A 21,107-nucleotide genomic window follows, 5' to 3' on the forward strand; every position below is an offset into this window, starting at 1 on the left:
AATTACATGATTCTTTTAGTTCTTGATTGGTGATTTATGAACACTTGGGATCGGCAGTAGTAGGTCAGTATGTCGTCTTTGCTAGTATTCTGTATTGTTGCAACAAATAATTAGGCAGACAGCTGAACACACTTTGATGCCTGCTGCAGTGAAAAAAGTATATCCTATCTGTCTCCTTCAATTTAATTTTCTTCCGCCACATAGTCACTATTGACTCTGAAAGAAGTCCATTCCTGATCCGTTTCCTTTATGTCAGAATGTGAACATTTTAACACCCAGAAAACTCACTGCACATTTCAATTTGAGAGTCCCTGTTCCATTTTAATAGACTTGAGCATTTCAGATTCTCTTTAAAATGTTCCATCAGTGAGGTAAGAAATATCACATGAACTTTTTTTCCCTTTTATGTTTTTCTTTGTGTTTTCTTATTGTAGCTCATTTGACATTCTGATGTCCTATCAGATTAGCATATATTGATGGCAGATCCATAGCCACAATCTTCATTAGATGACACCTTCATCAACGTTACTGAAATCTGTAGTTCAGTTCTTTAATCTTCTTTCCTTCTCTTCCTTTTAATGCTGCATTTAAAAATTCTGTTCTCATTTGCACCTGTGTAAATCCAGAGCAACTCCACTGATTTCAGTGGAGTTACACCAGATTTACTCTGATGCATTTGTGAGCAAATTTGACCCTATATGATTAATAGAAATGGTGTACTATCAGTAGGGCCCTAGAAAATTCACAGCCATGAAAAATGCGTCATGGATTGTGAAATCTGGTCTCCCCCCATGAAATCTGGTCTTTTGTGTGCTTTTACCCTTTACTATACAGATTTCATGGGGGAAACCAGCATTTCTCAAACTGGGGGTCCTGACCCAAAAGGGAGTTGCAGGAGGTTGTAGAAGCTGGATTTTATAATGTACTATGAGAATTAATGTATGATTTGATTTCATCCTGTCAGCCACCCTTTTTGAATAGCAGAAAGGAATGACAGACCAGAACAATCCTTATGACTGATTATGGTCACCCTTTTGTTTTAGGATAAGTCACAATGTCTACTATGGTTTCCTATATGTATTACAAATTAGGCACTGTAGTTAAATATACATTTCTTTGTTTTAAAGTTTAGTAAGTAAGAGACAGGATTCTCTATTGTGTCTATGTTAAGTAGATTAGAGGAATATTGAAGTCCTGGGTCTCAATGTAAATTGTCTTGGTTATTGATTGTAAAATTTAGCAAGGTTTAATTTGCAATGCCTTTTTGCTCGATATAAAATACTACTGTTTGTATTCTCAATCTGTTTGTGTGAATGAGGAATGTATGCATCAGGAAAAGATAAGGTGTGAAGGCCATTGTTATAGCCAAAGTCAAGGAAGAAGGAGTGAGGAGTCTTAAAGGACATCAAAGAATCATCAACGCGCATCCATAATGAAGGGCAGATTGAGGACCCTGAGGTGAAGACTGGCACCCCTAAGGACAATTGATTAAATCGGAACAAAGGACAGGATGACCCTCTCCAGGTGTATTGGAATGTTTACACCAATTAAGAAGTAACCAGTCACAAACTGACACAGCAAAATCCATAGGCTTCAACAGAGGAAAAAAACCTATAAGAACAGGGTGCTTGGCCATGGGACTTTGGGTTTGTCTTGCCACACTCCAGGAGCATTGGATCGCGACTGATAGAGCCCCGCTCCCGTCTGTGACCAATCTGGCTGGCCACTAGATTGATCCAGACTCTGGACTGGTAACTATAAACATCACTGAAGGACTGTGCGTGTGTGTGTGTGTGTGTGTGTGTGTAAAAAGCATATGCTAACTGTGGTATTCTCAATAAATGCTGTGCGTATTTACCTTCCTCTATAAAGATCCCGTGTGCTTTGTATGAGCATAACAAGGTCGCAAGGTTATTTTAGGGGGGTCACGCTATTGCCACCTTTACTTCCATGCTGCCTTCAGAGCTGGGCTGCCGCAGAGCAGCAGTTGTTGGCCAGGCACCCAGCTCTGAAGGCAGCACAGAGGTAAGGGTGGCAATACCATACCATACCAGCTCTGAAGGCAGAGCCACCGCCACCAGCAGCACAGAAGTAAGGATGGCATGGCGTAGTATTGCCACCCTTACTTCTGTGCTGCTGCCTTCAGAGCTGGGTGGCCAGAGAATGACAGCTGCTGACTGAGGGCCCAGCTCAACAGGCAGCAGCCTAGAAGTAAGGGTGGCAATACCATACCATGCCATCTTTACTTCTATGCTGCTGCTAGCTGTGGCTCTGTCTTCAGAGCTGGGCTCCTGGCCAGCACCTGCCGCTCTCTAGCTGCCCAGTTCTGAAGGCAGCGCCGGCGCCAGCAGCAGTGCAGAAGTAAGGGTAGCAGTACCGAACCCTGCCCCCCACAATAACCCTGTGGACCCCCCCCACACACACACAACTCCTTTTTGGGTCAGGACCCCTACAATTACACCTCTACCCCGATATAACGCTGTCCTCGGGAGCCAAAAAATCTTACCGCGTTATAGGTGAAACCACGTTATATCGAACTTGCTTTGATCCACCGGAGTGCGCAGCCCCGCCCCCCCGGAGTGCTGCTTTACCGCATTATATCCGAATTTGTGTTATATCGGGTCACGTTATATCGGGGTAGAGGTGTATTACACCATGAAATTTCAGATTTAAATAGCTGAAATCATGATAATGATTTTTAAAATCCTATGACCGTGAAATTGATCAAAATGGACTGTGAATTTGGTAGGGCCCTACCTATCAAATACAATTTTCTACAGCTGTCTTGAGTGATTTGTCTTTTAAAATCTATCTTTAAATAATCCCCTTTTCACCTATTTGTAATTATATTTACTTAATAATACATGTGAATTGTCACGACTGTATATGTGTGTGTGTGTGTGTGTATAAGTATAATATAACACACAGGGGTTAGATTGGGCTTTTAGGCTCAGCCCTGCGAGAGGTGGGTGGATGCACTACCACAAGAGGAGTACCAGGATGGAATTATGACTCAGTCACCAATTCATCCCTGCTTTCACCTTGCTCTGGCGGAGTTATGTCACTGCTTTTCAGCACGTGAGGGTGTTGGAGCCACCCTCCTCTCATTCCTGTCCACATACTTGTGGGTGCAAGGGGGAGGATTGGGCATGTAGCCCCTGCTCTTGCTGACCTTCCTTGGATCTGCAGTGTAGGTAGCCTTTACAAAGCTCACTGGCAGGATGGGGAGTACTAACTACTTCCTGTTCCCCTGCGGGGCAGCATTAGGTTTAAGGACCATGTAGCCCATAAAGGGTAGTCCAATAAAAAGCTAACATTTATGAACAGTTAACACATTACAATATGTGAGCTAACACAGTGTTTCCCTATTTTTAGACTAGGAAAGGTCTGTGATGATCTGGAAAAAGGGGTAAACAGTGAGGTGGCAAAATTTGCAGATGGTACAAAACTACTCAAGATAGTTAAGTCCCAGGCAGACTGCGAAGAGCTACAAAAGGATCTCACAAAACTGGGTTACTGGGCAACAAAATGGCAGATGAAATTCAATGTTAATAAATGCAAAGTAATGCACATTAGAAAACATAATTCCAACAGTACATATAAAATGATGGGGTCTAAATTAGCTGTTACCACTCAAGAAAGAGATCTTGGAGTCATTGTGGATAGTTCTCTGAAAACATCCGCTCAATGTGCAGTGGCAGACAAAAAGGCAAACAGAATGTTGGGAATCATTAAGAAAGGGATAGATAATGAGGCAGAAAATATCATATTGCCTCTATATAAATCCATGGTATGCCCACATCTTAAATACTGCGTGCAGATGTGGTCTTCCCATCTCAAAAAAGATATATTGGAACTGGAAAAGGTTCAGAAAAGGGCAACAAAAATGATTAGGGGTATGAAATGGCTGCCATATGAGGAGAGATTAATAAGACTGGGGACATTTCAGCTTGGAAAAAAGATGACTAAGGGGGGATATGAAAGAGGTCTATAAAATCATGACTGGTGTGGACAAAGTAAATAAGAAAGTGTTATTTACTCTTTCTCATAACACAAGAACTAAGAGCCACCAAATGAAATTAATAGGCAGCAGGTTTAAAACAAACAAAAGAAAGTATTTTTTCACACAACGCACAGTCAACCTGTGGAACTTCTTGTCAGAGGATGTTCTGAAGGCCAAGATTATAACAGGGTTCAAAAAAGAACTAGATAAATTCATGGAGGATAGGTCCATCAATGGCTATTAGCCAGGATGGGCAGGGATGGTGTCTCTAGCCTCTGTTTGCCAGAATCTGGGAATGGATGACAGGGGATGGATCACTTGATGATTACCTGTTCTATTCATTCCTTTTGGGGCACCTGGCATTGGCCACTGTCAGAAGACAGGATACTAGGCTAGATGGACCTTTGGTCTGACCCAGTATGGCCGTTCTTATGTGATATCACAGCTACTGTGTTGTGCAACTATTGTTTAACGTTGGTGGTTCGGTGCCCACCTCTGTACAGAAAAGAGAAAGGATACCAATCTGTGTCTGTTACACATGGGCCTGGCCCTAATTTTCTCTCAATCTGATTCTTTAAATTGTTTAAGTTGTTTTTCATAGCAACTGCCACATAACATTAGTGAAGATGTCTAAAACATATCCTTCATAGTGGTCTGTATATGAGTTGACGCATGTCAAACTGGAAGAAACCCGCTTCCACATTTATTTTGGGTAATCTTGCAAACAAATGCTCTATCTCCACTTGTATTAAGCGCCTTGGTTTTGTGCATAATTACCATAACAGTGACACAGGTAAGAGTAAAATTAATATTGAATGGCTGGTAAACTGGAAATCGGAATGATACAAATAAACAGAGGTCTAATAAAAATAAATTCTCTTCTTGTGAAAGAGAAGAGTGCGTTAATGGACACTTAACATGATTGTTTCTTTGCAGTCAATATATGGTAAAACATAGATATTAATAGGAAAGATTCACTGATACAAACAGTGATCAAGTTATAGTTTTTCATTCCACTACAATAATTTATTGCTGTTCACAAAGGATCATGAATGGACACTCAACATGATCATTGTAGAAGTCAGATGATCCAGAAAATGACCTGAGCAGAGGATTGAAAAAAATGTAGTTCTCTTTGGGGTGGGTTTTTTTGTTTGTTTGTTTTTTTGGCAACTGGATTAGTATATGTTAGCAGTTTCTTTGGAGTGTAGAAGACTTTTTACAAAACTAACTGATGAGGATTAATGGAGAGAGGTAAGGTGTTTAGCAGTGGAAATATTTGGAATGGGGAAGTAAAGAGCAGCAAAAAGTAAGACACTTTTACAACCAGATTTTAAAAATAAGGAGACCTTATCTAAGTTACTGCATCTGTAAATGTTCTGTTCTGAAAAACAAAATACTGAAGATCAGCAAAACAAAATACTGAAGATCAGCAATGCTCTCCTGTTTAAACAAGGAGCAAAAAAATCAGACATCAACAATATTTATTAAATGTTGTCATCAGAATTAGATTTAAAATATTAGACTAGAGACAGGAACTTGAAATAGTGATTCTACATAATAAAGAGAAAATAATATTTGTAAAGTACAGCAGAAAATAAAGTAACTGTTTTCTTTCTTTAAAGTTCTCCAGTGTGGACAATGTTCAGGGTTAAATTTTCAAAGAATATATTTTGAAGCATGTGGAAAAATGTAATTAAACGATAGAGGTTGACAGGATCCAAATTTCCCAAAGTTTGGGGCATTTGGATCTGAATTAAGATCCAAGTTTGGTAATTCTGAATGGGTTGTTGAAGCGAAACAGAACTTCAGGTTGCTGTTAACCATACACTTCTCAAAATTCTGTCATCCCTGGGATTTCATTATTCCCTTTTACTTTCCAGATTGCTCCTTCATTCTTTTCTTTAGGGGCAGGAGGTGTCCCAGTTTCTTCTTTTTGGGAGGAAGGGGGCTCTGAGTTCCCTTCTCTTTTCTCTCTACACCCTGCCTCTGGATGATATCCTCTTCAAACATGGCTTTGACTCCCTATTTTATACTGATGACTCACAAATCTACCTCTTTCTTCTAGAGCTATCTCCCTCCAAACTGAAATATCAGCCTTTGTTTCTGATGGAATTTCATGCATGTTCAGCCATCAACTGAAACATAATATAGCCTAAACTGAGCTTTTGATCTTGCCCCCAAAGCCTTCCATTCTCCTCACTTTCCTCTATCACTGTAGACAACACCACCATTCTCTCTGTTGGTCAAACTCATAATCTTGACTTTATCTTTGACATAGCCCTCTCCTTTTGATCAACATATTCAGGCCATGTCTAAATCTTGCCACTTCTTACTACACAGCATCTCCAAGATCTGACGTTTCCTCTCTGTCTATGCTGCTAAAACTCTGGTCCAAACCCTGATCATCTTGCGCTTTGATTACCGCAGTTTCCTCCTCTCTAGCCCTGATGATTGCAGCCTCATTCAAAATAGAGCTGTTAAGATCATCTACTTGCCTTGTTGCTTTGACTACATCACCCTTCTCTTTAAATCCCTCCACTGACTACCCCAACGCTGCATCAGATACAAACTTCGTGTCTTTGCTTTCAAAGCCCTGGATAATTTAGCCCTACCCTAGTATCCAACCTGATAGCAAGGTCCTGCCTTCACTCCACCAATGCCAGCTTCAATCACCCTCTTCTTTGCACCTTGCAAGTGGAGAAAAGCTCTCAGTAGAAATCCTTAAAGCCACTACATATCCTTCTCCAAATCTCTCTACAAAATTTATCTCCTCCATACCACAGAAAACTGCAGCCTAATACAGCTAAACAGGTGGGATGAGTTGTGATCGCTGTTACTGTACATTCTATTACAGCAGAACCCTGTTTATCCAATATAATTGGGACCGGGGTCTGACTGACTATCAAAAATCCAGATAAACCAGAGAAGGGGAAAGTGCTATGCTGCATCGCTATCTAGCAGCCGTAGGAGAGATCGCCCCCTTCTGGACCTGTATGCACTGGTTGTCCCATTTACTCTGAGAACTGGATAATGGAGGGTTGGATAAACGCATTTCTACTGTATTATATTTGTTTCCTTGAATCCTCCTGCACCCTACCCTGACCCTCTTCTTTGTCTCACGGACATGCATTTTGTCTTTCAGACTGTAAACTCCTTGGAGCAGGGACTGACATTTATTCTGTGATTGTGGCAGTGCCTAGCACAATGGGGCTTATCATGGTTGTGGTCTTCAGGCACTACTGTAATACAAATGTTAAATAAAAGTAACAGAACATGTGGAAAGATTGGATCTGGTTCTGAACTGTGCAATTTAGGCCCATTTCTATAAGGGATTGTTTTTTAAATAGCCACTAAAAGTGCTAAAACTTGCAGATGCACTTTTGAAAGCCCTTTGAAAATTTGTCAAAATTACCCCTCTGCAGAGTAGTCAAACACCAAACTCACTTCTCTGAAATACCAACTTATATCACCATTTGTGCCACCATTGAATTTGGCCCTAAAATTCCATATGTCCATGTTAAAAACAAACCTGTAATTGAATGATCTGCTATTGAGGTCATGAATTTGAGCTCCACATCCAGCTGACCTGTTTTCCAAAAACATGTCTGTCATTGTCATGAACAGCCAAACAGGAGCGGAGACTTTATGTAAATATGTTTGCCCAATGCATTCCGCTCATTGATTGATCCAGGATCTCTGCAAACTCAAAGGCTATTTTTAAAAACTCTCATTTCATCCAGTTGAAGGCGGAATTAACTGCTATGGAAGCTATTAATGTCCTGCTGGGTCTGTCTGACAAATTGCTAAAGTCACTTTAAGAGTAAAAAGAGAGTAGTTTCCTGCATAATAATGTCTTTCTATGCCACATACCTGCTCTAAACTTCTCATCTGTTTTAGTTTCAGTCTGTATGTCACTTAAAAGTGCTTTGTGGATGGAGCAATGAAGGTAGAGGACAATTAGTTTGAAGAGACCTCTGTTTCTGTAAACATAGAGAGGACTCCGTTGACCTCCTAGAAGTTGATTACATTCCTTCTATAGTCAAAGTGGGAAAGCATGATTTTGAGCCTTCAAGTATAAATGTGAGCGTAGTGGTGTTTCGCCAAGTTCCCCAAGGCCTGTGCCAAGGAACTGAGAGGGACATTGTGACTAGACTTTGTGGTTGCCAAGCTACGGAGAATTAATGGCCAGTATCAAAGGAGCCAAGAATTTTTGATGAATAGCCCTTTAATGAATATAGGATCTCTCTTTTCTTTTTAACTTCAGTTTAGTTTACTTCACAAATTCAAAATGGCACTATTGAAATAAATGACTTGGTATTTTTTCCATAAACATTGATCCCTGATTATTTAGTTCTAATATAAATAGAATGTATAATTTCAAAATAATATCATATTAATGAAGATGTTAGTGGGGCATTCCTTCAAATAGTCATTCAAAGAAGTTATATTTCCTAGATCTCTAGAAGAAAATATCGCATATACGGAGTTCACACATTCACCATCTGTAGCTTCTTTGCCCAACAGTGGGACTGATTGACAGTTTATCTTCAGAATTCCAAGCATTGCCCCTGATTTTCCATATAATGAAGCAAATTGCAGCTACCATCAACTTTAATAAGGAGTTTTGTGGCCCACAGATTTCAGCTTGCAATGTTGCAACTTAATCTGACTGGCTGGAATTGAATGTTGGCACATGTAATCTCTAAGGGACATACATCTATGTTAAAGATGAGTATGACTGAAGGTCCATGTTTAGTACTCTCTGGATTATATTCTGGTCATTGCTGATCTATGGGGAGTTAGCTGACACACAGCATTTCATTTTGCAGCAACTGAGGACTTGAATAAATTTATCCTTTTGGGTTTAATATTGTTTTTCAACATTAAATGAATAAAGACATAAGGAAACATACTACAACATGCTATTTTATGATGAATAAATATGTTTAAATGTCATATGTATTATATCTGAGTAGGGGAGATGGGGAGAATATATCTAAAACCTTCCTCAGACCTCCAAAGTTTCTCTTTCATCAACAGAAGTTGGTCCAATAAAATATATTACCTTGCCCACCGTGTGTGTGTGTGTGTGTGTGTCACTCTCTCAAATTATATATATATTCTGACGTTCTGTACCTCATGGGAACACCCTACACCCCCATGTTCATCTTTATAAAATGATTGTGTGGTATCCAACGCAAAGTTTGTCATGTTGGGTGTCTGCAAGACAAAGGTTCCTAAGGTTGTGTCTGGGACCGGAGATATTGTGTAGTGTCATTCGGCTGCACAATCCAAGAAGCATCTTACATGCCGGAGGCTGTGCGTGAACAGACCAGGAGTGGGGGGTTCTCACAGCAGAGCAGAGTAAGGCTGGCTCCCAGAGTCGAGGATTGGAGTGACCTAGCGGATCACCGGTCCAGATATCACCAGAGGGGAACGTCCCATATATATTTGAGAGAGACACACTCTCTCTCTCTCTCTCTCTCTCTCTCTACCTGGCAACTCTATATCCAGGGCGTACTGGGGTATCAGAAGACATAAGAAAAATGAAAAAGACCTACTCTCAAAAAATCATCTGATCAAGGAGTTTCTACATGCAAGTAAAGCACATAGAAATTCAGCAACAGGATGAAACACTTCAAACATGAAGGAATTTAATAAGACAGCCATAGCCTGCAGGCAGAGGGGAAGTACCTACTCCAATGTAGTCACATTGGAACTACAAATACTTTAAATGCATGGGTTCATACTCCAAAATAATACCTTAGATCTGAAATAATAAACAATACTGTGTTTAAGTGAAGATCTAAGGAAAGGGAGCATGAGTCAGTGTAATGATGAATAAGGGAAGCACTGATTTTACCTGTGATGTGGAGGGGGGTGGGGGAAGGATTTGGGCTTGAGATCTGCCCAATACCAGATGGATTCCTGTAAATGCTGATGCTAATAACATCTGAGCAGCCAAAGAGACCATGGCAACATCTAGCACTAGAGCTATTCTATATTCCAGGAGAATGGAATGTAAACCTTCTGAACCAGGACAAAACCTGGGTGGCTGGGCTCCAGAGGAGCTAGGGGAAGGATCCAGCCTGCACCCAGCTTTAATAACCCCAGAGGACAGTATAGTTCTCTCTGCTGTGATGAATAGCTTCTTGGCCTGCATAGGTACAGATCCAACTGACCTTAGGCCCACCATTTTCCTGGCTTGCCTTGCCCTTTGGCCCTCTGTCCCCATGTGCTGGGGGCACAGAAGTTCTTCTGTGCAGAGTTCCAAAGTCCTGTCTGTAGCAACCTTAAGGTTCATTAAATAACAAACCAGTGAATGAGAAAGGAATATAACTTTAATAAAACAAACTGGAGAGCATCTCTGGTGAACTGCTGCACACAGCCTTTTCCTATGTTCGTAATACTGTCCCTTATGACAGAGTGTCTCTAAATTATAATCTTCTACAGACATATCTCTACATTGTTCTCCACATTTTTACAGCAAATCTACATCTCTCTGTGTTTGCCGTTAGCAAAATAATCTTGTTTAGCAGCGTGATTTGTACATGCAGCACGAAATTAAGCTAGATCATTGTAACATTTTAGGAGTGTGGAGGGATTGTGGCCAACCTTGGACACAGCCAGCGCATTACACGGACTCACTGGCCCAAAAGGAGAAATTAGCTGTCCTATGTACAATTTTAGCAGACCCAGCTCAGTTGAGCAGGCAGCCTGACTAGTTGGGGCTGAGGATTCTACCTCCCAGCTCTCTGACTTTTCATGGGGATCAAAGACCATTTATATTGCCTTTTTATAGTGTTGCCCAGGGGGAAGAAAAGCTAATTAAAAAAAAAGGTAATATCACATTCTGGAATGGAAAAATACTATGTATTCACAAAGGAGGCACATTAGAATTGCTGTGGAAATTATAAATTTGAATTGACTCTTTTATGATTTAAAATTTCAACCTTAATGCTATAGTAACAGAACTGTGTTTTTTGTTTTTGTTTTTTTCATTTTTTAAAATACCATTTAAGGGCTGATTGTGTGGCTAGGTATAGACCTGAAATAGAGGCAGTGTGGAGTTACACCTATGGGAGCTGTAGGAAACAATCTTCCTGAAGCAGGTACAATACCCTTGGGACTCCTGAGTGCACAGGGAGTCCACAGCCACTGCGCCGCCATTAGGCTGTATTTGGATGAGGATTCTTCTTAACATTTCCAACTGTTGCAGCTGCACTGTTGTTGGTAATGATGGGAGAACTGATACCGGCCACTAGTGTATTAAGCACAGTGTCACTTAACACCATTTAGAGGAAATATAAGTGATGCAGTTAAAACCTCTCTTGTTGTACTACTCTTCTGCCATTGTAGACACTAGTGAAGCTGTATCAGTAGTAGCAATGGTGAGAAATTTTAAGAAAATAAACTAATGTAGACAAGGACTTTAAGATGTACAGAACCTCTGGTACTTCTCCTAACAGACAAGACTATCTAAAATATTCAAGATAGAAATGTGCTTTTTATTTTATTTTTACTTCCTTGTGTGGGTGCTTTTTTGTGCCTTTCCTTAGCATAGTAAGTGCTTTGGTTGTGAAGTCTCCCCTGCCCCCACCCCATTGTTAATTAGAAAAATTAGCCTTATATATGTATTGCATTCACAGTAAGCAAAACATTTATTGCAGAGTAGTTTCCTGGATGTCAGTTCAAAGGCAGCTTCATCAGAATTCAAAATTGTAACTATTATAACTTCTAGAGAAAAGTTTTTGAAAGTTAAGAATTCTCCCTTTCTTTTAAACTACTAATATAGGGCCAAAGTACGTTAGCAGTTACACGAGTAGTGTAAATCCAGAGTATTCCAATGGCTGTAGGGGAGTTACTTCTGTTTTTCACAGACATAAATAAGAGCAGAATTTGGTCCTTAGACATTCCCAGCCACATGCCTCTAATTCTTTAAGAAGGTCTGACTTACAATACCAGATTTTTTGTGACTGCTGCTCTCAGCTAGAATGTCCTATTATCCTGCCTTTTTCATGTAACTGAATTTATATCAAAGGCAGACACTTCAAAGTCAGCTAGAGTGAGATTTTCTTTTGCACTTAGATTGTGCATAGCTGCCTGTGAATTTGTGTCATGAATGTCCTAGTTGAACACACAGAGACATGTCAATCACTTATCATTTTGGGAAATGATTATAGGTTATGACTGACTAAACCAAATTAAAACTAAATGCACAAAACTAAATATATTTTTGACCTTTAGCATCAAATATTTGTGTGTGTATGTGTGTGTTGCAATTATTCACTGCTTTTCTTACCTACTGGTTTCTAGTGTGGGAAAAATGCCACAATTAATAGGTTAAACTCTTCGTGTATATCAGAGTAAACAGAATAAATTGGTTTTATTCGAGATTTACATTGTAACTGAGATCAGAATCTGACTCAGTGTTTTAAATTGGGACTGAGGAGCATATATGACAGAACTGGATTTTCTGAGAGAGAAATGTAGTTTGATAAGTGATAAAAATAAGACACTGTACCAGCTATTCCAGATTTGCAGGGACCTTGCTATTTTCCAGCTGTTTACCCTTGAGATGTAAAATGGCAATTTGACATAGACTAACAACACAGTGTGATGTGAGCATCTGCGTAAAAGGCTGTACATATGGAGCATGCCCAGTGATGTGAAAAGCCTCTTACCCCACCCCCATCCAATCTCTGAAGAGATGAAATGAACTTTGTACTTGTAAATATCACTGAATACATTTTGCACCGGATTTTAAAAGGTTCTCCTATAAGTACTATTTTTAACAGGCAAAAAAAATAAATAAATAACAACAAAGACCTTTTCCTGTATGATCTCCTGCATTGAGTTGAAACATCTCTTACAATATACTTAAACCAATATACTGGGCTTTTTTTTTCATTATTAAAGTCTTTTTTACTGGCATTGGAAAATTTAAGTATTTACTTGCACTAAATACTTCAGAACAGGGTGTCTGAAAGCTTGAAGGGCAGAGGAAAGAGAAGGAAGGAGCTTGCAGCAGAGCATGGATAGGAAAGGAGCAGTGATTCTGCGGTGCTCAGTGTGCACATGTTTTGTGAGAATCAGTGCCGGGCGCTGCAGCTGCGGACAATAACTGAGCTGTCTGGCTAATGAAGGCCACCTGGATCAGGCTTCTGAAAAGAGCCAAAGGAGGACGGCTGAAGAATTCTGATATCTGTGTAAGCCCTATGTTTTCATTGTTAGCATATTTATTTATTAATTGTACAGTAAGGGAAGACAGTTGCTTTCATTCTGATTGAATTAGCAGAATTCTCTTCTTGTGATTGTAAGATGAGACAAAAATCAGAGCTGGAACTATTCTGGTATTCTGAACAGTTCCATTGTAACAATACTTGCACACAGGTGTTGAGCTGAGACACATTTAGTCAGTTGGAACTTGATTTGTGGTCATTTGCATGTTTTTGCTAAAGGGCTTAGATGGATTTGAGCCATGTTCATTTCTGATGGGAAGAGTGTTAGGTGCCCTAAAATTAAAATGGAAGGCATGGGTTAAAGCTCTCTGCAGTGATCTTGTGTAGTAGTAATTGTTAATACTGACTTTGCATTTTTTTATTCAATCTGTTCTGTCACTGGCATTAAAATATCCTTGTTTATGGTTTTGATTTTTATGGAGCTATCCTTGAAACTGTTGTATGTCCTTCAGCCCTGCACTGCACCACTGCCGTTGCTCTACACAGAAACCAGCTCTGCTTACCAAAAAGCATACTAATTAGAATGTGGGGACAGGGCAGGAAATAAACCACCGGAGAGAGACCTGACTTTTGATGGTCTCCAGATTTGAAACCCTTACTTAATATTATTTTTCTAACTGATTGTCTCTGCTGCTGTATTTTTCTTTTTTCTTTTCAAGGTATTTCTACAAACGTACCATTAGGGAAGAGGTACGGGAACACTTCATCCTTTTATTGCAAATGCTGCATCTATTTGTAACATTATTTCTCCTTTTCCTGTGCAGGGTTCGGCGGACTCCTACACTAGCCGTCCATCTGATTCAGATGTATCTCTGGAGGAAGACAGGGAGGCAGTGCGGAGAGAGGCAGAGCGGCAGGCCCAGGCACAGCTGGAAAAAGCAAAGGTAAGGCACTTCTTCACATCACAGGTTCATGAACCTGTTCTTTTTCTAAGAGCTTGTTGTTTCATTTGCTTACCAGTAGAAATGTTTTTCTAAATATTTTTTTAAAAAATACCTCCTAAGATCTCTTGTAAGGAAATTACATAAGTTTTTGGAAATTGCACTTATCAAACAAACTGATTAAAGACAGAAGTTGCCATTCTTGATTGCCCTGTCTGTATTAGGAGACTCAGTTGGCTTAAAAAATAGTTTAGTTACTTAAAGAACTGAACTAACTTTTGTATTTTGTTATATAACCTATCAATTCCTAGTACACAGGGACAAGTCATGAAGTCCCTTTTTCTGGGGGTCTTGCCGGAGCATGATTTGGCCCCATAAATCATGTATATCATTCAATCATAGTAGTTTGGCATTGGAAGTCCAGGTTTTTATCCGTCATGTACAGGATTGTTCCCTACATGGCATGTATAAGTAAAGACAGGCAGTTACACTGGCCCATTTTCTTTAAGAGGATATTATTGGTTTTCTTGTTAAGGAAACCAAATTTCACTTACCTACTAAAGTAGGGGCAATCAGGATTTCAAAACCCCTTGTGAGAAGTTTGAGGCCCTCACAGAAATTCTACTGTACTTCCATGCTCCTGGCAGGTAGTGGCAGATTAATAAACACTAAATGAGGCTTAGATCTCACCAATATGCTTATGTATTTTCCATTAGATGCATATGCAAGTGCATAGTTATATAGTCACAATACTACAAAAGTATGTGTATGTTTCTCTCTGCTATGCATTTTAATTCTTTGCATCAGTTGTACTTATGATTAAGTACTTATGATATATATGCGTCCCTTGTTTGTTTTTCCTCATTCTTTTATCTTTTTTTCTTTCCTTTTGCTGTGTCTCAGATCTTGGTGTGCCATTTCCAATGTATTTTTTTCCCAAGGTCTCTTTTTCCTGAGTTTTAATTTTTTTCTGTTGTATTCATATGTGGTTTTAAGAAGTTTACTGGAATCTAGTCTTTCTCATCTACTTTCTCTCTGTTCTCTCTCACACATCCTTTTTCCATTTACTTCTCTCCTCCATTTCTCTGTTCCTTCTTTCCTGTGATCTTTCTGTACCCACTCTTTCCTCTCCCACTTTATCAGTTTCCTTATATATTCAGCTTCACCTCTGTTCATTTATGGTACCTCAGTTTTACAAAGTTCTTGGAGTCACCTAAACCTTCTTCACAGCAGGAATTCAGATTATTGAGATACACTTGATTAGAGAGAACTGGCCAGTTCAGACAGTCACCAGGGTGCACAGAGAGACAGCTTTCTGAAGGCCAGAAGGCTTAGACAAAGAGGGAAGGAGGGGATTACCAAGTCTTTTTTGAGAATTATAATTTTAACAGATATCTGATAAGAATTCCCAAACCACCTTTTTCAAGAGGTGCTGGAGCCTGCTGGTCATTCAGTATTCCTGGACATCTCTCTGCAGCCTCACTCCTGCTGCACTTCTATGCTATGCAAGTGTAGTTTCATTTCCATAACAGAAACAGTAAATCTTGTTTCCCCTCCTTCTCTTACCCACCCCTTAAAAGATGCTAGCTGATCTTTGGATAACAGGAGTTTTGGTTAACCACAGTTTAGTAATGTCAGGGTTGCTCTAGTTTGATTGCTTGGTTTTAGGAGCTGCAAAGCAACTATTGCTAGAAAAAGTAAAAAAAAAAAAAAAAAAATCAGGATTATTAGTAAAATAATTTTAGCTTTTAAAGAAGAGTTCAAGTAATAACATCTTCTAGAATAATAAGAGTAGCATTAGAGCACTTCCTGAGCTGATGCATCTTTTAGCGATGAGTAAATCTATGTGAATGTTGCTATGGGAATTTTGCTTAGCGATGCTGGCTTGACTGCATGGACAGCCCTTATAAAATATTCATGACCTCTAGCACAGCTGCCATAGTAGTTTACAGAGAAACTGCCAGGAGACCTTCACTTTTAAAAACTGTATTTCCGTACATCAAAACAATATTCTCACTTCAGTTGGCAGAGGAATAGTCACCAGGTCTGACTCTGTCTCTGGCTGTGAGACAGCTTGTAAACAGTTGAAATGTGAGGGGATTGCTACAATCAAGCTGTTATAACAATGGTGTTTCAGTAATATGTAAAACACACACAAACCAATGTTTTAAATCATCTGTGCATTAAAAGGGATTAAAGCACGCACTGGAGGAACAGTTTGTAATGGCTACGTGGTTATAGGATATACATTGTTGTATACACGTGTTGGCTAATATTTAAAGTAATCTATGTTTTATGATGTTCATCGCATTCATTTAAAAAACTATTTCTAAAAAAAATACCAGAATAGCTTAAATCTAGTTGCATATCTCTGAAATACTACAGGAAATATTTTGCTACTTTCCATTTATGGATGAGTTGTTCACCTCCTTGATGAATAATGAAATTATTGAAACAGTAAGTTAGGTTCACATTATTTCACTGTTCACTGCACCAGGCTGCAAACACTGGGTATAGATTCCTCATTTCCAAGTGTGCCTGTCTTTTCTTTGTCTTTATGTGCTATCAGTCGGGAGCAAGTGACGCAGCTGCTTTTAACTTTTTTCTCTTTCACATTGTGAGTGGAAATGTTGATCCTAAATAAAGTCATTAGAATTCTATTTGTCATAGGAATTAGAAATGGATGACATTCATGAATAATGCAGAGGTTGAAGGGAAAATGATGGAGAATTAAGAATAGATATAAAACTGTCAAAGTGTTTCATGCACTTTAGGAAAACAGTTTAATGAACATCCATGTTTCTTCCTTACAGAGAGGAGAAACACCTTAAAATTGTAGAAAGAGATGTACCAATGAGGCATATGAGGACAATTGGGTAGTAGCTTTGGACTTTGAGTAAGATAGACTAGAACTGTGTGCCCAGTTAATATGAAGCAAGTATGTAGGGGGGGAAGGGATAACTCAGTGATTTGAGCATTGGCCTTCTAAACCCAGGGTTGTGAGTTTAATCCTTCAGGGGTCCATTTAGGGATCTGGGGCAAAAATCAGTCTGGGGATTGGACCTGCTTTGAGCAGGGGGTTGGACTAGATGACCTCCTGAGGTCCCTTCCAACCCTGATATTTTATGATTCTATGTACAAGATCTGATTGTAGTACTGATTGCAGACTGAAACAATGTCTAAGGAGAAAGTGTGACAGGCCAGCAGTCTTTGCCCTAAACACTCTGTTAACCTTTTATTAGCAGGATCAATATTTGTTAAGTGGATCACTGTGACAGGTGGTTTGTTACCTAATTTTGACATAAGGAAGGTGAGAGTAGCTATTTAGGTGAGAGATGATCTAGGGTGTTGGCTGAGCAATCCTGAAGGAAGAATCCTAGTAGTAGCTGAGTCTGAGCAAAAAGTTTGTGCTGAACTTTGTTACCGTATTCTTTTCATTGTTGTTTGAAAATATGAAACCAAAAGACTCCAAAGTCAGAAGGTAAATTATAAAAAATCAGTCTAATTTTTAAAATCTCATGATTTTCATGAAGTTAACCATTATTTTTGAAGGCTTGGGGTTGACAGTACTGAGAGAAACAAAACATTGTAAATGATGAGCCATTTTCGTCTTGGCTCTTGCCAATACAAGATGAATTATTATGTATACAGAAAGCGAGTGTGATGAGATGGAAAACTGAGGTGAAAATGGGAGAGGTCCTCCTAACTTTAGTGTCATATATGGGCTAGTGTATATTTAAGAAGAAGAAACATTTATCATATAGCTCCTTGTCCTTTCCCAGTGCCAATGAAGTCAGCCCCAATGCTCTGTTTAGTGTCTCTGTTATTTTGCATGAAGCCCTTGGAATAATGCACTTCCTGAACTGGTCCATACAACTACTACCCTTTTTCTTATTTGTCTTCAATAAGTAGATCAAATTTTTCTGTGATGGTTGTGATGTTTTTAAGATTATAAACTCTATAGGGCATGGACTATTCCTTTCAAATGTTTTTATAGTTCCTAGCATATCTTCAGCATTACCTCAGTTGAAATTATTAGTATCAACTTTTTGTAATAGAGTAGTACCTAGATGTCCTGGTCAAGTATCATGACCCCATTGTGCTAGGCACTATACACACACAAGAAAAAATTGGCCCTTTCTCAAAGAACAGACAGTCTAAATAATAAGATTTTTGCACCATGACCTCTATTTTTAACATTGCTCTGTATGAGATTGTATCAATGTTCTTTTTAGCTGCTACCTAGACTGGAAAGCAAATACTTAAAATCCAATTAAACTCTTCACTAATTTTGTGTATGAACTATGTATCACTTTGAATTAAATAACTTATTTTAAACCATATTCTTTATTTTTCAAGTGTCTACACCTCAGAATCATAGCTCTCAAACTTACATCTTGCATATCGCAGACCTTAAAAAATAAAATAAAATAAAATAAAGTCATGGCTCTGGATGTCTCCAAATGGAAGTTTTTCTTTCTTTTCTTTTTTTTTTAAAACATGAAAGGGTTTTTGTTTCTTTAAATATATATTTGGGCTAAGTCTCGATCCCACTGAAGGGGTTGTAAAATTATCATTGACTTGAATGGGACCTGGATTTGGCCTTTATGCTGTAACATTAAGAACTCAAAGGAAGAGAAACTGAGATGTCAGTTCCGTGCACAGGAGAACCTAATTTAATGTGTATGTATGAAAAGTTTAGAGCACGGGTCGGCAACGTTCGGCACGCAGCTCGCCAGGGTAAGCACCCTGGAGGGCCGGGCCAGTTTTATTTACCTGCTGACGCGGCAGGTTCGGCTGATCGCGGCCCCCACTGGCCACGGTTCGCCGTCCCGGGCCAATGGGGGCGGCGAGAAGCCGCAGCCAGCACATCGCTCGCCCGCGCCTCTTCTCACCGCCCCAATTGGCCCGGGACAGCGAACCGCGGCCAGTGGGGGCTGCGATCGGCCGAACCTGCCACGTCAGCAGGTAAATAAAACTGGCCTGGCCCGCCAGGGTGCTTACCCTGGCGAGCCGCGTGCCGAACGTTGCCGACCCCTGGTTTAGAGGCTTGTATATAATTTTCATACCAAAATGTATTAACTCAAGTAAGGCTTTGAAATTTGTTGCTTCTGGGTGAATTATGTGAAAATATCACATACAGTGCTAAGAAAAATGATTTATAGTTCTGACTGTACATAGCCTGTTGTAGAAATATGTGCCTGCCTTTGAAGACATGGAGAAAAAGCAGTAACTTAAAAAACATCTTCCGTAATTATTGTACAAAAGGAGTTACAGGAAGCATTTGATATACTGGGACAAATTCTTGCTTACATGTGCCAAAAGGTTCCGTCAGTGAAATAAAATGAAACCTTCCCCAACAATGCATCTGCATTTTAGCCTATAATCAGGATGTACCAAGTACTTATTTCTGAGGGGTACAGCATCTTCAGAGATAATAGAGCTCAGTAGTACAACAAAGCCTCTCAATCCTCTCAGGCAAACTCTACAGAGTAGGATGCCTTGTTCTTCCTCCTCTTGCTCTCTCACTATCTGTTTGTCTGCCTCGCCTTGCTGGAGATGTTTATCTATACTGGCAGGTTTTGAGAATAAGGCGACCAGTCACATGCTATGTGTTGTCTTTCAACAGCTTTCTGATGGAATAAGTTCTTTTTATGTGATGCATAGTCATTATGCCAGACTAGGCATTTCTGTGGGGTAAGGGTGGGGGAAGTGTAATGTCAGTGTATGCAAAACTGAACTGGACATAACACATCCACTCTTTGTATGATCATGACGTTCATTGTGCTAGCGCACCCCCATAGCTGTTTAAAATGTGAGGATATGCACATCCACCTTTTTTAAAGTCTGTGTGAATTTCAGCAGATATACATGGGTATTACAGATGAGGTTAATTCCAGACTTCTCCATGTATCTGTGTGTCATCTATCAGCTTTTCTAAAGAGTAAAGCACCGTAATATTTAAGCACTTTTGATCTGTTCCAAGCCTCTTGACTTAAATGGGATTTATACCTGGCCCTGAGTTATTTACTTTTGTTAATCTCTGCAAGAGTGTACTGCAACCCAGAATTTGTCTCACTGCTTTCAGCAGTTGGCCCTGCTGTCCTAAAGACACTGTACTTTAACGGGTTATAAAAATAAAACAGTAAAGCTTGTCGTTTGCTTTTATCTAGGAGCTATATGTTAGAATAAGGGTTCTCTTCAGAGTAAACAAATAAAAGACAAACTTGAGTTAACGTTGGGCAAACATTCATAATTTAAGGGTAAAAAAAATTTAGAAAAATGTTGCAGTTATCTCAAAAATAAACATGAAAATTCAACTTAAGAAATACAAACATATTTAAGTATGGTAATGAACAGGTATGGCACCCACACAATCTTAACTGTGTCCTATAGTGAAAAAATTACGAAGAAAAAACAACAACCCTAATCTGTCCCTAAAAACCAGTTTAATGTAATTAATCACTGCAGAACACAGTTACGGTTGTTTGGATACCTTAACATGTTTGTATTTCTTTTAAATTTATCCTTAACTCTGAATTTTCTGGGTTTATAATATTTGTGTGATAATTACAACAATCTTGTAATATTTTTACCCTAAATTACTGATGTGTATTTTCCATTTTAATTCCAATTTAATGTAGTTTTCTGTCTGGGAATTTCCTTGGATTGTTTTTTATTATAAATTTCATATTTACCTTAGATAATTCTGAAGGTTACGATCTCTTTATGTGTTTGTACAAATATATAACAAGTACCACTTGTGGGATTGGGAGCCAGACGAATGGGGAAGGTGAAAATGGAAGTCATTTTCAGAGAGAGAGAGGTTAGAATGTAAGAGGGTACAGAAGGCTCACCAAGCATGTGGAGGGGGAGATAACTGGGGATGTGAAGGGCTTAGAGGGGGGCATCCATTTCCCCCATTGATGATCTCCATGCTTAGAGTGAGATGTTCATCTTTATGCAGCAGGGAGTACT

The 21,107-nt window shown here is 39.3% G+C and overlaps 1 protein-coding gene across 2 annotated transcripts in view; it reads left to right on the plus strand.

Moving 5' to 3' along the window:
- CACNB2 (calcium voltage-gated channel auxiliary subunit beta 2) overlaps positions 1-21,107 on the plus strand; it is a 173,423-nt gene that overhangs the window by 17,439 nt on the left and 134,877 nt on the right. The window contains exons 1-2 of one of the 2 annotated variants that reach the window (XM_026649477.2): positions 12,783-13,215; positions 14,013-14,132. In XM_026649477.2, the coding sequence (XP_026505262.1) occupies positions 13,147-13,215; positions 14,013-14,132 (189 nt within the window). In that variant the 5' untranslated portion in view covers positions 12,783-13,146. Of the gene's footprint in view, positions 1-12,782; positions 13,216-14,012; positions 14,133-21,107 lie in introns of those variants that run through there. The other variant, XM_026649479.2, reaches the window with a different exon arrangement.

The sequence above is a fragment of the Terrapene carolina genome, unplaced genomic scaffold (genome assembly GCF_002925995.2).
Source record: "Terrapene carolina triunguis isolate 2854851 unplaced genomic scaffold, T_m_triunguis-2.0 Scaffold84, whole genome shotgun sequence".
In the NCBI taxonomy this organism is placed as follows: domain Eukaryota; kingdom Metazoa; phylum Chordata; order Testudines; family Emydidae; genus Terrapene; species Terrapene triunguis.